Source organism: Taurulus bubalis (genome assembly GCF_910589615.1).
Source record: "Taurulus bubalis genome assembly, chromosome: 2".
In the NCBI taxonomy this organism is placed as follows: domain Eukaryota; kingdom Metazoa; phylum Chordata; class Actinopteri; order Perciformes; family Cottidae; genus Taurulus; species Taurulus bubalis.
The window spans coordinates 28,056,434-28,073,291 of record NC_136590.1 but is presented as its reverse complement, the minus strand read 5'-3'; the positions used below and the strand labels follow the sequence as shown (position 1 = coordinate 28,073,291).

General features: G+C 39.9%; 1 protein-coding gene across 1 annotated transcript in view; it reads right to left on the bottom strand.

Moving 5' to 3' along the window:
* The window catches only part of ncam1a (neural cell adhesion molecule 1a), a gene marked incomplete at its 5' end in the record, with an annotated part of 237,119 nt that overhangs the window by 49,905 nt on the left and 170,356 nt on the right, over positions 1-16,858 (bottom strand). The window contains 3 exons of the mRNA XM_079234557.1: positions 3,326-3,476; positions 15,555-15,697; positions 16,180-16,340. Of these exons, the coding sequence (XP_079090683.1) occupies positions 3,326-3,476; positions 15,555-15,697; positions 16,180-16,340 (455 nt within the window). The remainder of the gene's footprint in view (positions 1-3,325; positions 3,477-15,554; positions 15,698-16,179; positions 16,341-16,858) is intronic.

Here is a 16,858-nt window from a genome sequence, read left to right as displayed (position 1 = left end):
TTAGAGCCTTCCTCACTCTGTAACACCTCTATATTTGATACCTGCAGAGACACCAATAACACTGCTACCATCCATGCTACGGTCTAAGTCCAATTTAGCAGCCCTCTCGGAAGTGCTCATTTAATTGAATTGATACCATATGGTCAAAGCTCCTAACCCGGAGCCTTATTCATCCACATCGTGAAAGAGCCATAACAGGAGATGATGATGCTTTTCCTGCATTGTTTCTTTTTATTGTATCCTGCTCACTTCACTGAGCACTGAGCAGTGCTTCTGAATGCAGTGAAGTATGCTTCGCCTCCTGCGTGCCGTGAAATGCTGTGGCCTCTGACACTGCCGGGGCTTTATTTCTGACCCTGGATCCTTGAAAACTCTGCAGTATGCTGCTGCTGGAATTGATGGACGAGGCTGAGTCAATAAATGCTCCATCTCCTGCAGCCCTGATTAGACTCTCACTCTTTCTACCAATGCTGCTTTGGGGTCTTGTTGACTCACTACAGTGCGTGTGACCTGCCTGTTGGATTTCTATAGCTTCCTAGAATGGTCTCTGTGAGATTATTGATAAGTTTCTAAATAATCATGTAGGTCACCTACAACTAGGGCTGTAATGATGTACTGGTGTACCGGCAGGTTTTAACGTTCACACGGTTATCATATCAAGTGCATTTCGTTATCTACAGTAAAACAACAATGTACAACATGAGTTGTGCATCACTCGATAGCCAGCAAGACAGAGTCGAGTAGATGGGGGGAACTGATTGCAGTTTAAAATGTTGTTATAAGACATTCATGCTAAACAAACCTCGGCTGGCGACAAAACAAAGCTCAAACAGAGAAGTTATTAACACTTTCCCATCAGTCCCTCAGCAGCAAACGAAGACACACTCAGCCGAGCTAATGGGATCATGCTGCGCAGCAGATAGGAAGTTCCATGCTTTGATAAGGTTTTCATTGTCTGAGTGGGCGAGTGGTGATAGAGGGGACAGAGAGTGAGAGCTGTGTTCAAGACAAAGCACCTTTTCTTATCGATAATTGCTTGGCAACAGTGAATCAGCTACCTGATTACTTGCTGATTACTCCAGCAAACCGCAAGCCCTCAAACAACTCCATCAATGCTGCGTCGTGATTGTATCTCTGAGCAAATTGCTGGTGCATTGAGAGCAGGGCATATTAATCCAATTAAATGTTCATTGGCTTCATTTATCTCTTTATTTTTGACCATGTGACATTCAACAGATTCCAAAACAAGATCGAGTGTGATTTGGCTTCCATTGTGCACATCCAATCTGTCCAAGGATGTGTTTATTGGATGCCAAATTACGCCGGGTACATTTCTGAGTCTGTAATCCCGATCGACGGTAACTTGCCTCGGCTTCATTTTAAGATATACAGTCTCTGTATTGCAAGGCAGTTTTGTTCTGTCTCTGTAGAGCAGTACATCAGAGCTGAAGTGGAACAGGGACTGTGAAGTTAAAGTACTGACTTTAAGCCACTAGTCTTTCACTGTTGGCCTTTAATGGACATGAAAACTTCAAAATGGTCACATTTGAAATCCTTTACATTTGAGAACTTTAGCACAGAGGCCAGACAAATTGTTTTTGGGAAATTCCTGATGACCCGATTCTCATGTTATAACGTCTATAAGTCTCTATTATATGTATAATGGCTAATCGCAGACAAAACGGTTGCACGAGCCATTCTCGAGTTAGGATGCTCAAATGAAATAGTAATTACACCGTTGCACGGATTTCTAAGCCTCAAAAGCCACTGTACCTTGAGGCTATGTCAGAAATGAGACCCTTGTTTCCATGGTAACAAATCGTACTGGTACCACTGACCCAGCAAACTCTGCTTTCTCACTTATCTCCAGAAACAGAGGTGACTGCCCAAACACCGCATCCTCAGAAACATTCCTTTGGTCTTAACACACAATTCCCGGGTTCTTCTTCTAATTTTCAGATTTCAATATGTATCTATTTGCATTCAGTACAATGTTATTTATGTTCATTTATTTGTTTTAAATGCTCATATAAACTGCAGGATTTACTGCGAGGTATGCCATTTAACAATTTGAGGCAGTTTTAATTTGATGCTTATTAAAAGAACTAAAAACTTGTAACCGTTGGTGTTGACTTCAGCAGAATATTTTCCAAAGACTTGATGTTGTTGTTATCTGACAACATGTATGAGACAGTAATCTGCACCTTAGGGAAGTAAAGCGATCGATAAATGCTTCAGATTAATACTTTCTTCTTTTTAAACCAATTTGTCATATCATTTGACACTTATGTTTTAGTAGTGCCTTTCTTTACCTTTTTATTCAAATAAGCACTGTGAAATTTCACCCCTTGCGATATTGTTTTAATTGCGGGCAACTTGATTACATTTTAGTAGAGATGGGACAAATGAGCAAAATAGCAACTTTAATGTGAAAGTAACCTTGTTGAAGCCAAGCCAGTAAGCGTTGACTTTATTTCATCGTGCTGCAGAACTCCGCCTAAAAGTCTGTTCGTGAAAAGCTAGTGTTATTGATTGTTCTGCCTAAAGGGAAAATCAACAGCTAATGAAGACATCCCAGAAGAAGCTGTCAGAGTCCTGTCAAAAGCCATTTTAGGAAACAGAAGAAATCACTGCCTTAGCAGAAACAGACATGTTGAGAAAATGTCTGGGCGCCAGAAACGTCGATTACAACACAATTACTCCTGGAATGCACTGGGCAACATGGCCTGATGATACATCACGGTCAAATTATGGGATTCTACTTTCGACGACAAGTCACAAACATTTCTAACTGACTCTTAATTACATGACATTTCATTTGAAGACTGTCCTGGGGAAACAGGAGCAGCTGGTTCCAGGTCAATGCCAACAAAAGATATATGAATGCCTGGGACAAAGTTTCTTTCTCGCCTTCATATCCTGACTCAAAGGGTTCATTTAATGGGGTTATCCATAGTGAGTGTATTACCTGTGGCGTTTAACTGTACGCTGTACTTATAACATTTTCATCAGCCCCGTCAGAGATGGGCAGTATTTCTATTACTTGTATTTGAAATACGTATTTAAAGTTTGTAATTTGTATTTGATTGGGCCGATAAAAAAATTTACGTAATTTGTAACAAAATACTTTAGAGTGGAGTAATTTTGTATTTAAAATACTCAAAATACTTTATCCACGAATCAAAAAACAGTTAACTTATCAAGCTCCTTTTTTGTTCGATTTCGCTTCATTCATAGACAAATTAAGCAGAATATGACAAACAAACAGTGATGTGTATTGACAGCAGTGATAAACAATTAGAAGAAGTAGAGTTGGGTGACTTACAGCGGACCTCCAGGTGCATGTGCTGGTTGTCCTGGCCAATGGAGTTGCTGGCGGTGCAGAGATACTGGCCGGCGTATGTGAACAGGACATTTTTCAAGGTGAGCGAGGACACCCGTGCGTGGCTGCGTACCACAATATTTCTATCAAGGCTCTACAAAGAAGAGGAAAAAGTAATTAGTCTCACTTGTACACGTCTTGCTACTCTCTCAGAGATTCCGTTAAATTAAGAGAGGAGATGCTGTTTATAGTCTGTTTGGAACAAACTGGATGATAAAGAAGAAGAAAGTATCCTTTATTCCCTTGGGGAAATTCTTCTCTGCATTTGACCCATCCCTGAATAGGGAGCAGTGGGCTGCCTTGAGCATGAAAAATAATCAAAAGATAAAACTGGTGTAATTCTATAGTTGTCTTATTGTAAGGTAAGTGCCACAGACAGATGGGGACTAGATCTAAACTAGGGATTTGTTGACAGTAAGAAAATATAGAGATACACCAGCTTTTAGCCTTATCCACAGTTTGGATTTAGATACAAGTTCTAGGCCCCAATAAATGTTATTGACCCTTGTTCAGGAGATTCAGGTGGACAAGGTCACCACATTCTCAATCTCGTCAAATACCAAGGCCCAAGCTTCAAACTATGCTGCTCTAGGTACCTTGACTTGCAGTTTCACATGGGACACAAACAAAGATCTTCTTGGTGAAAGTCCTTTGTTTGTTTGACCCATCACCACCATTCCCACCCACCCCAAAGCAGCTCTTTGTACTATTGCTCTTTGTACGTTCTCAGTTGCTCTGCACATATTAGAATGATGCTGGTGGGATGGCATTGGGGTTAGTAGAAAGCCCAGTGTGGCGTAGACAGATGCTAAAGGGTGCCTCTGTGCATTGGTACCCTTTTCGAGATGGAAGTGAAACGAGGTTGAGGAGCTGCACATAGCAATCTTAAAATCATGTGTCATTCTTAAAAGCACGCAAATATACCAATCTAATAAACATTGTCTTGCACATATACAAGCAGCGACACAGTGGGCATGATATTATGGCCGCTGAGGAACCATCCCTGCATCCGCATGAAATTCAGCGAATGCACAACGCCCGGGGAAATAAACTCTGACAGTATGTCGATTGCCGTCCCCACCATTTAACAGTCTAGTTGCAGGTTTACAGCCAGTTTAATTGCAGTTGGAACACTATAATTGCAGTTGTGACAAATTCATTGTTAAACCTTGTTTTTATTTTCCTCTGCAGATCCCCTTCATTGCTTTGCCTACTCGGTTGAACCTGTTGTACCGAGAATACACAGGGTCACTGAGGGTGCCTTATTCAGAACAAGCTCTCAGCATGAGCAGCTGACATCTGGGCAAAGCCAACGACCTCAACTTGCCTTTTTAATCATGCGCTGCAACCCAGGTTGATCTGCGGCGTTCACATTACCAACGACAAAGATGAGGCCGGGTGTTCTGCTCCCTTCTTTGTTCTCAGTGACATTAACAGTCACATCTGACCATTTTCACATAATGTATTTGGTCTGAAAACTAATGCAAGCTTCCCAAAATAGGACATCAATTGAGATATAAAAATCAAAATCACATCAATATTGAAGAGGAGCCACGAGGCAGGTCCTAGAAAAAGTCTGGCTTTTAAAAATGCAGGACTTTTTTTTGTATTTCCTGTGGGCGACACCTAGTTCAAACCAACAGAGAATATACATCTCCCTTCTACCTGCCATGATTTTGCTATTAATATTTTAGGCTTTCTCGGTGCATCAGCGTTTATGTTTTATAAATAATTGAGTGTTTTTTGTTGTATTAGCATTATGGCATGAAGTGACATCCTCTACAAAGCGAAGGGATGCAGATGTAGCAGAGACATTTCTGCTGTTTACTGAAGATCTGAGAGAGTGTCCTGGAACATTGTTGAAAGGGCAGCATTAATCTTGCCTTACTGCAGTGACACAGGCAGACGCCGCATTGGTCACACTGTAGGAATGTAAACAGGGATAAGGTTAATGAAGAATAATAATGTAATGATACAACAGAGGTAGAAGTGAACAGGCAGACCTTTAAACAGGATTTTTTCATTAATCCCAACGAATGGTTTTAATTATACAACTCTGATGCTTCATGAGAGTAATTATAATTATAACTTGCAATGGAAGGCATTGGATCGGTGACACACTGTCTCTCCCGTTTATGTAGGCGCCGCTTCTTTGCTTTGTAGGGCAGAGCTGACGTAAACTGGCAATACACGTGTTTCGCTTGGCATTCATGTGCTGCTTTTTTTGTACTGCATTTAAACCAAAGCTGTCACAAGTGTAGCTTTCACATTAATTAAGGTGCAAGGACTTGCTTTACATTGGGGAGGATTTTGTCTTCGTTTTTTCCTGTTAGCACCTCTTCAACACCTGTGCATCCCTGCTGACTCTACACAAAGGTGTTAATGCGGCATTAAGGTCACTATGGATCTCTGTAAATATTTAATGCAGACTCACAAAAATCAGAATCCTGATGGTGATTACAAATAGGGCATGAGAGAATTTTCTAGCTCCGACTTGAATTGTAAACATTTGTTTGTCAGCCGGCCAAAAATCGGACACGATAAGGCGCCAAGGTCTTAGAAAGACTTCAGCTCTGTTCTCACACCCTGCTCATTAAATACCGCAGCTTGGTCTGTGACTCTCAGTGTCTGATGGTATCTGTAGGAGATTCACCCGGCTTTCATCTCACTCTAATAGACCCGGTATGTAAAAGAAAAAAAAGGGAGAGTTGCATGTTCAGAGCAGAAACTGACACGTCCAAAACAAATGCTAAAGGCCATCCCGAACGTCATAGTGGGAAGCTGAGGGCAACTGACCAAGCCTCCGTATTAAACAAGTTGGGAATGTGTTGTTGAGACCCCACGGTGACCAAAATGCTTGAATGCCAACATTGATAATGTCAACATGCTGATGTTCAACAAGTAGGGTGTAACATCCTGTTTTAAGTCGAGCTGAGGCTGATGGGAATGTAATTAGTTTTCCAAGTATTTGATCACAAACTATTGATCAACTAAGAAAGACATCTACACAATTGCTGAGACATATCCCTCAGGGGGAAAACATTTCAACCTGCTGGTTATAGACTATAACCTATAGAGTTGTATCCATTCCCACTGCAGGAACTTTTGTAAAAGACATGTCTAACAACTGTTTTTCAGTTTGCCCTGCGGCACGCATTTTGATCCTTAATTCTGTTAAAATCCTGTATCTTTTTTTTTTTTCAAATCCCCTGAATATTTTAGCAGTGCTATTACAATGCTTATGCCAGACTCTGAAAATTCTTCTGGTACACCTTTTCTTTTCTAATTGCTGCCTCCAGCTCCTCTGTATGGCCTCCCTAATCTCTATCCCTGATTGCAATTGAGGGTCTGGTCGCCTTCATTTGTCCAACAAACATTCTCCATTGTTCTTCTCCTTTAAAGTATAGGTTGCCCTACAGATACTGTAATAACATGGAGGTTATTGTGTTTACTGTTATCATTATTTCTGTGATGTGAAAACCCATCTGCTTGAACAATCAAGATCAATAGACCTGCAACCCCTGAAAGTTCTTGCACTAAGTATTAGCTCCTAAACAGGGCCGACTGTACTTTTTAAATTTTGTCATTGAAAAGGACAATTAAACTAATAAAAGTAGAGCTGTGTTTCCTTTTGTAGAGCTGAGCCCGACAAGCTGAGCAAACAATGTCTTAAATTGGCAACTGCACCCAGAATACAATTCATGATTAATTGTCTCTCCTTTCAGGGGCTGGATCCTAATGCAGCATGTGACACATGAAGGTCAACCTGCGCCTCCGCCGGAAATGAAAACTAATGGTGCATTCAAGCACTCCATGTCAACGAAAGACACACATCTTGACATTCAGGGTGCCCCAGTGGCCGAGGGGCCCTGGTGCTAAGTTACTTACCGTGAATCTACAAAGCAGGTCCTAATGGATAAGTGGTGCAGTTAGACATTACATCTTTGTGAAACGACTTGTGCTGAACAGATGTCCAAGCTGCTCACAAAAACACATAGTTGAATTGCCTTGCTTCCATTATTTAGTCTGGACTATCCATGAGTACTATATTTACTAGTGATGGATGACCAGTAATTCATATTTGTGGTAAATACAACGCAGCATTATGAGCTTTCCAGACCTTGAGTTGAGGATTGCTGAGAATCTCTATGCAGCCCTGCTGACGTCACTGGCCTTCAGTGGGGAGGTTATTATAATCAGACCTTGATGTGGTTCAAGTGTCACCCTGCTTTCTGAAGTGCACTTCTCGATGAAACAAAGACAAACTGTAAAGGCTTTGCAGTTCTCTTTACCATAATACCACCATGCAGGAGCCATTCATCATCAGGGCTAATCATATAATGCCTGCTTGTTAGTGGCCTGATTAATGGCGATCACAGAGCTGAGCTTAGCCACCGCGAGATCACTGAGCAATAGACGTGCATTCATCGACAGTTGGTTTTCTATGGTGGGCTACATCAAAGTATTCAACATGGAGGTATTTCTGTCTTCACTGCTGTGCAGAACCCTATACTGACAATATCTTCAGACACATACAATATGAAGATCGGTATCTTCCCCACACATCACGAAACAAGTTAGTTTGATGGCATTCCTGTCTTCAATGCTTTTATCTATGCAGCCAGATACAAGCTGCTGTATCAGGTTAAACACTATTTATACTAGTACTCCTGTCCGCCTGTGGAGATAAGCAGTTAGGGAAACCGGAGGGGAAAAAGAGAAAGGGAACAGTAAACAGTTAAGATGCACTACAAACACATCTCTCGACTGGCAATCATCGACTGACAAAGACCAGTACTTAACTACAGCAAACGGCTACACTTTACATCTAAAAGCTGGTTGTCTAAAAAAAAAAAAAAAAAAAGAAACAGGGAAAACACCATGATGGAATTATAAAATAAGTACCACACTCTCCACATAGTACTGTGCTACTTGAATCAAAGAGGTGAACTACAGGAACAACTAGTAACATAATGAGCCAATCACATAATATTATGTATGCTGCAGACGGTCTGCATAGCCTTACATCACACAACCTGAAATCCAGGTGACAGTGTGACACAAATCCAGTCACTTGCTTGGATGGCCTGCTCTCCTAAAAATTACGTTCCCATACAATGAAACTGAAACGTCAATAACGTTTTGAGAGAAACACATTTTTTATTGTATTGGTTATAGACATATCGCATATAAGTTTCTTATTCTAGTTCGTGGTCAACGAGTCAGTCTTGACTTCTAATTTATGTTCCTAAAATAATTAGCACAACAAACATACTTATTTTAAGCTAAATCATCCTGTTGTATTAAGTCTTAACAAATAGTTTTGTTATCTCTACATGACTAAGCAATTTGGTTTCTATAATCTTTTTTGTAGTTACAAAGTTAACTACTTGTTAAACTGCTTCCGTAGTCTGGGAGAAAATGTGTTTCCTTAGAAATGTCATTGACAATATATTTAAGTTGTATGGGAATGCAATTTTGGAGAAAGGGTTGGATGTGTGATTATTTACTGATCACGCATCCATGTGATCCGACAATATAAATAAACTGAGAAAGTAAAAATGTAAGCACCGAACTCGTGTCATTACTTTAACCAATCAGAGACGGATTGTATGATTTTAGGAAAGAAAAGGACTCTTCACATTCTCAGTGAGTTCTTAGTCCAGAATGCTGAGCTGCACAAGTTAATTAATTGTGTGTTTTTTTTAAATTAAGTGTTACATTGGTTCATGGGGTTTATAGAGTATTCTCACAGAGAAGCTTAGTAAAGTAAATTAATTGCTTCCCTTGTTGTGCATGTGGCAGTGAGTGAAATTAGGGTGTTACATTGTGTCAGTTCTATCTAATAACAGTAGTTCTCACTTTGAGGAGGGCCAATAGTTTGCATGTTTGTTTCCAATCAAACACCACAGCAGGGAGCTGGTGTATAAAAGCATTAAACATTGTTCCATAATTGAATATGCTCGTCATCATTTTCCACAGCATGCTTAGGTTTGATTATTAGCATCTTGTGAAATGTGATCTCAGGGATGTTACTAAATCGTAAGCCCCTGTAATGTCAAATGATCACACCACATAAGGAATTCCATCTCCTCCCATTATACTGTGGTGGGCACATAAATCATTTTTGTTTGTACTTTGGGTGACTGACCCAGGAAGACCAACATATGAATGAGGCCCCAGGGGATTTGACTCCACCTCTGACTGAAGGTGTCAACTGCCATTGTGTTTTGTTGAAGTGAAAACATGCAGACTGGCCAATGATAGTCGGCTCCACCATTTTAAAACCACTCTGTTAAGATTTAGTATAGCTTGGTGAGTTAGCGCCATGGCAGAGCAGACAGTGTTTTCTATGCGAGGGAGTGGAGCTGCTGGCTCATCAACCACCCAGTGCAGGAATTTGTTTCTGCCCTGAATTGAGCAAAATCTGAGGAACTAACCAGACCATGTAGCAGGAAATAGCAGCATGCTATATGGTCAACATTTTCTTTGAGATACTACGACTGTCTCGACAAAAATAAACGGGGACAAGTAAATAGGGTGAGTTTAATGTCTACTGAGACTAAGTGGATTAAATGTACTGTACTACGCGTCTAATGGTCTAGATATCTGGTGCACAACTAAATGTAGTGAGCACTAAATGCCGGCTGAATGGCAACACTTCTGCTCTGCATTAAAAAAAGGGGGTGGTCTACTGTTTAAGTTAAGGCTATTACAACTAGAGTCAGGCTACCATATTTAGTAGCCATACCTCATATTTGTCTGGTCGCGTCCAAGAAGCCTAGAGGGGACAAACACAGAGGAAGACAAACAGCGACACAGAGGTGCAACGTAAGCTTTGTGCAGATTGGATTTACCTCCAGGACATGTGCAATGCATTCATGTTTCAAGAGCCATACCTGTGATTTTGAATGTTTTAGGTCATTGGCTCCAAATAAATTGGCGCCAATCATTTTCCAGCACACACCAGAGTGTATTTTCAACCCTCTGGGTAGTTTTTTATTTACATCCATTTAAAAAAAAAAAAATGTAGGGAAATCAACCTGCAGTGCCTTTGAAATTGCTAGGTGAGTTAGGTAATCCATCACAATGAACTTTGTGTCTGGTATTGTTTATGCCACGCAACAGTAATGTAACTTTGATCAAAACTAATGCAGACATAACGCTTACTGTGATAGATTACTGAACTCAACTTTCAGGAATGTGCATTGATTTTCATACCCAAGTGAAACAAATGGAAACCAATGAGTGCCTGAAAGGTAATTTTCACATCTACAACACTGCTACATGTTTTGAAAGTGCAGCAGTAATGTGCAATGTACATGATTTATGACCGAGGGGCTTAAACATGTATAAATACTGGCATTGTATCCACAATTAGCGAAACCATTGATGAGGATTACAGGAAATTACATTCACATTGGAGGAAACTAAATGATTCTTCTACCAACTTGTATTAATTACAATTATGATTCTGAAATAAATAAATTACACTTCTAAACATATCTTACACAACAGAGCTTGAGCAATGTTAAAAAAAAAACATAATTAAGTTCAAGGTTTTCTTAAAGTGAATAGGACAATCAGGATTTCTGGCTTGACAGTTCAATGCAGACAGGGAATTTACAGAACTGGTCAAAATGCCAAACTGGATTTTCCTAAAGCAGCATGAGGGCTTTTCAGTCGTATATTAACTAATGTACTGTAATAAGAGATTTGGAGGCCCACTGAGAAAAAAAAACATGGCTTTGAAACTAATTATGAGTGATTATGTAGCTTGGGACTTTGTTTTCCTAACAAGTGGCTTTCGCATCATGATTAACATTATCATTTTTAAAAGACAAGTGAAGTTGAAAATGGATAATGGCAGCATAATTCTTAATGTGTCTGTGCTCTTGTAGTCTTGCTGCTATGATGTAGAACGAGAATGGGAGACAGGGCATGGGAATCAGAAAACGGAGCAATGATGAATGATGATCCAATGAAAAATTAGTAACAGCTATCACCAAATGATCAGTGGGGTGTTCTGATTACAGCATCATTGAATTAAAATTGATCTGACAATGATGGATAGGAGAGGGTGGGACGATGACAGGCTGTAAATGGAAGAAGATACGGTGTGACAACCATGAGTGGCAACATGCAAGTCCTGTCTTGCAGGTGGAAGATACGATTCAGTAACTCGCAAAACAGCCATGAATGCACTGTGCGAATGCTTTCACTGATTGGCAGTGATAAATAGCACATTTAATAGGAAAAACTTGGAACACTATAGCTGAGTCAGATTCCCTTCTGATCATCTGATAATGACATTCGTAGAACCTAGAGTCGAAAAAAGGAAGGAAAGTCATGAGGTCACTCAGATCAGAGAACATGATGCTTAATCTAAGAAGAGTGTATTGAGCTCACGTCCGACACTCTTTTTTATTCTGTGAAATATTTACCATGGCATTGTCATTATGTTTCCTTTCTCCCAGCATGGAACTGAGGTGAATACATTAAACCAGAAATAACACTTTTTGCATTTAAACTGTTGGCGCAACACCCAGGTCCACACGGCTGGGATGCACTGCATTGTCCTGTCAGGTAAAAAACAGTGCCGACACAAATTGGAAATCCCTGATTTCAAACGAAAAAAAAAAAAAAAAGATATTAATGAAAAAAAATAAAATAATGCACAGTGACAAATGTGCTTTAATGACTAATTGAGTTAAATGCTCTTATTGTTGCTATACTTTTTATATGTTATTGTTCTTTTAAAACAATTAATCTGAGATGTTTCCCTGAGCAAAACTGTTTTCAAAGTCTGTTAAGGTGTAAATGTGCCAATTAAAGATGTATTATTATTGGAACCCATTCATGATAATGGGACGGTTCTGGATTGAATTTATGAAGAGTTTCTAAGTATTTTGCCGCTGTCATTGTCCTAGTTGATAAATGACGTACGAAGTACTACTCTAGTCTTCTGCCGAATCTGGTGGAAATATGCTAAATGAGTTATTGGCACAGAACACAAAAATGACACTGTTGGTCTCAAAGATAATCTAAAATCAGAAAGGAGCTAAGCTTTTCAGAGGCTCTAGTGATAGCAGATGGTGGAGTAAAAGTAAAACTTAATTATTTATTTTATTAATTATGTTCATCCCCTACAGCAAAGCCAAAGAGAAAACAACAACACAGAACCATTATATCTATAGGAATCATCTTAAAGCTCACAGGCACACAGGGTGGACTATAGGGTATTAAACATATCATCTTACTTAGCATATAAGATACTACTTTTTTTTATTTTTTAAATATGGTATGCCAATAACACATTGTCAGAGTGTTCCAACATTTAAAAAATGTATCTGGTCCAATTGTGGCAATTACCAGTTCATATTAAATGATAACCTGGGGCATTTAAGCCTTGGTATGAGTAAATCATTAAATTTAAACAGAAACATTTTTGATGCATCTTTGGCTAAGGGAACATGTCCACTCCATTAACTTCATCTGTAGTAATGCCATGTCTAATATTTGCTTTGCAATCAATTTAAACCATTGCAAGTATTGCCTGTGCAGACAGAGCATAATATCGCTTATTTGTCTATGCCCTCGACCTCCATTGTTATCTAAAAATGAAACATCACTGAGGCACATTGCTGCACTGAGTACTTTCTTTATTACCACGAGGCAGCCCCGCACACTGTCCAACATCTTGCTGCTGTAAATTCAAAACCCATGTGTTTTAACACTCAATGCCTTATTGTTTTTTGTCTTTAATGTTGACAATAAGAAAAATACTAAATAACACTTGCCTTATTCATCCGTATTGATTTGAACTGGTACCACTTGCAAAGATGCTGCAGATTGTCATAATCGTGGTCTTTTTTTAGTTTGACGTTGTCATACCAAGGTAGAACGGCTCGTCTCGCAGTGACATATCTGACGTTACATAATTCATCACACAGCACTAGCTGAATGCAGCTGGACAGATCTGTGAAGTAAAGCAGGCCAGGATGGCCCACATATTGTGCAACTCAGTGCCCTTTGGGACAAACCAGCACAGGTGCTTTCACTGCATTTACTTTGTGTGTCTCCAGGAATAGTACACCTATTGTTACATGCACATAACAACTGTGTTTGATCATGTAAGGCATGGGATTCCTGCTAAGTAACCACTGTTGTATCCACAATAGAGAGCACAAAAATAAATGCAATTTTTAACTGTTTTATTTTAACAGTGAGTCTACGGAGAAGACAATCCCATTCATATTCTGAATCAAGGGTTTTGATTTTCAGCCATAATGCCGTGACCAACCAAGGTATGCATACTATAAGCCTTGATGGTATATGCTCCTGTAGAAGCCACAAGGCTGTATGATTATTAAACTAATTTTAAGAAGAAAAAAAACTGTTTTACTCGCAGGAGTGCAACACTACCCACAATTCTGAATTCGAACAGCTACGTCTCTGATTGATGGATCTTGCTGTTACAATTGAAAAGCGTACCACTCGGGCAAACGGCTGGTAAAGGTATGTGCTTTGAGTTTGACGATGATTAGTTTAGTTTAGAATTTGAACAAAGAGCTGTTCAAAAAGTGAACAGTGAAGTGGGTACTTACTCGTCGATGTCAAAACTCAGTCACAGACAAACATGCGTATATTCCTTGAGCCTTGGTAGCATATTTCTGAAAGCTAAGCACCAGTCCATAAACCAGGTTATGGGAACCTCTGCAAGGGAAATACACAGTTCCTAACTACCACTTCATAACAGAATATGAAGATGTATTATTATTTTTGCCATATCTAATGCACGCTGAAGCAAGAACCGGAGTGTCAGGTGTTCCTGAATCCACAAACCTGCTCGAGGCAGAAAGGTAATTATCTTAATACTGTTTACTGCGTTCACAGCAGGAAATTACCCTTCTAAAGTGACTAATCTGTCTACTGCTCACATGATGCATGTAGTCAGAAAAGACCGTTAAGATGGATTTTTCAAAAATATACCGCTTTAATGAGCTGATAAGAGCATAACAATAGACTTGGGATGAGATTCTCTCTCCAGTCTGCGACTGCCAACAGCTGTGACCACTGTAATGGAGAAAATGCATAAGGACGGTATTCACAGCTCATACGTGTTAAGGAGCCTTTTCTATAGCCAAAGCTTTAATCCAGCATTATCTCCAATGCTCCTGCAGGACATGAAGAGAAAAACATGCATGACCCTTGTGTGGCTTTACGTGCAAGGACTTCTTTACTTTCTTTATGTTTACAAAACTTGCCTACTCATTTGCAAAGTGGATAATCACAGCAGTTTGCCAGAGTAGCAAAGCTGAGCTTAAAACAATCAGATTTCCTGATAGCAGGAGACTCAGGGCAGCATTAATTAGCAGCTAATTTCAATAAAATAATTTTCTCTTTCTTAGACTACCTCTCACTTAATGTTCTCTGAATTTCATAATGAACACTTTTCATACTATTTTCACACAAATATTCCCTTTTAAATGCTAATGATTAATAGGGAGTTACATGTACCCTTAGCAACGCTGGGGAATAGCAGCCCATGAAACTGCTTGGAAATTGGATTTATGGCAATCTGCACTTTCTCCCCTTCAGCATTCATGACTGAAACGTACAAAATCATTGATGCAACTCCAGCAGTGTTGGAGAAGGCTACCGGAAGTTTAGAGATGTTAGAATCTAAACTTTACTGTACAAAGAGGGAAAAGGAAGTTTTGAGTGTATGAAGCACAGTGAACATTTTCTTTTGATTGGCCAATCTATGTAAGATGGGAAGGCTGCAAATAAAGTACACTAAGCAGGGCACAGGCGACTGAATTCCGTGGGAATATTGGTGGATATTTGTAAATGACAATTTACAATTATAACAGCGGTTCTCAAGTTCACATACATAGGATTGGTTAACAGTGTCTGCGCTGTATTGCCAAAACATGCAGATCATCACATTATGGACATAACAGAAGTTGTGCCAAAAAACGTGCCAATTCTGCAGTACAGATATTTATATGTGGAGCTTCTCTATTTCCAAAGGTTTGTTTGAAGGACGTTTGTCCTTCAAACAAACCTTCTTATTTGGTTTTCAATCTGGTTTGTCAAAAGACAGAGTTTGATTAAGTGTGCTGTTTGAATGTGGCCCTGTCTAAAGAAAGAAGCACACAATGAGTACCTGCTCTCCTTCAGTGAATACCCTGTTTTGGAAACTCCAGGAGATGGTGGGTGTGGGGTCGCCCAGGGCCTCACAGGTCAGGATGACCTGCTCTTCAAACTCTGAGGCGGTCTGGTTATTCAGATAGGTAATCTTGGGTTTCACTAGAAACAAGACAACAATGGCGAACGTGTTAGCAAACATTTGCCCATTTGCCCATTGACAGACAGTCATTTGATGCAATGTTGAAAATATGGATTAGTGCGGCATTAAATAGCTGTTACATATTATTAGCTTTACTGTAGTGAAGTATACAGACAGGCTTCATTAGAGTTGTGGTTTCATACCCCATTGACTGATAATAAAGCTGCGAGCACATGATTACATGAGGCTGGTGCAAATTTGCTCATGGAGAGAAACTCTAGTGTGATAACTTTCAATGTCCTAAGGGGTGGCTTAATTAGTTTTCAATAAGACACGCTTTTCACTGTACGCTTCACGCTGTGTAACTCTGCACCAAGCCACTGGAAACAGCTGTGGAGAAGTGTACAGCAAATGTCAATAAGTAGAAAATAAAAGGCCAGAGAGAAAAACAGAACCTCAGCCTCTGTTCTGCTTTTGTGAGCGAAAGGAGTTATTCTCTTACCGAACACGTTCAGGCTGACTTCCTCGGTTTTCTCTCCCGCCTTGTTCTTGGCGATGCAAGTGTAATCTCCTTCATCCACTTTCTTGACGCCTTGTATTAACAATTCAGAACCATCCTCGTTCAGCGTGTACTTATCACCCGTTTCAAGGACAACGTTGTTACTATAGCAGAGGGAAAAAGAAGAAAAATACATGGCGGGGTTCACATCACAAGTGTTTGCCTACACAACTTCAGGGGCCTACAAATAACTTCCTTAACTCACTGACAATGATCTGCTTAGGATTTTATCTCAGGAAGAGAGCAGCTGATGCACAACAAAGGCTCGGAGACCACAAAAGCTACCCTGTGCTGTGTGCCTCTGAGAAACTTCTCCAATATTTCTACAGCTTTTGTTTGCCTCAGCTCTCCTTTAGCCCTTTTGTCTGTGTTTTTGGAAGGCCACGCACAAATTTAATGACGATACATGTTTCCTTCAGTTTTTGAGAAAGCCCTCTTTCGCTCTCGAGAAGCAGAAGTCTTCACTAGACGCTAACTTTCCTGTTTGTGGAAGTATTTGTATGCCCGGAGTAGCAGCCTTCCTGAGGTCTTTTTATGCAGGAAGACAGTGAATGACAAACAACAAACAAGCTTCCTTCACCCCTCTGTTTTCTCACTGTCTCACTCATCTGTCCTCCCTTCA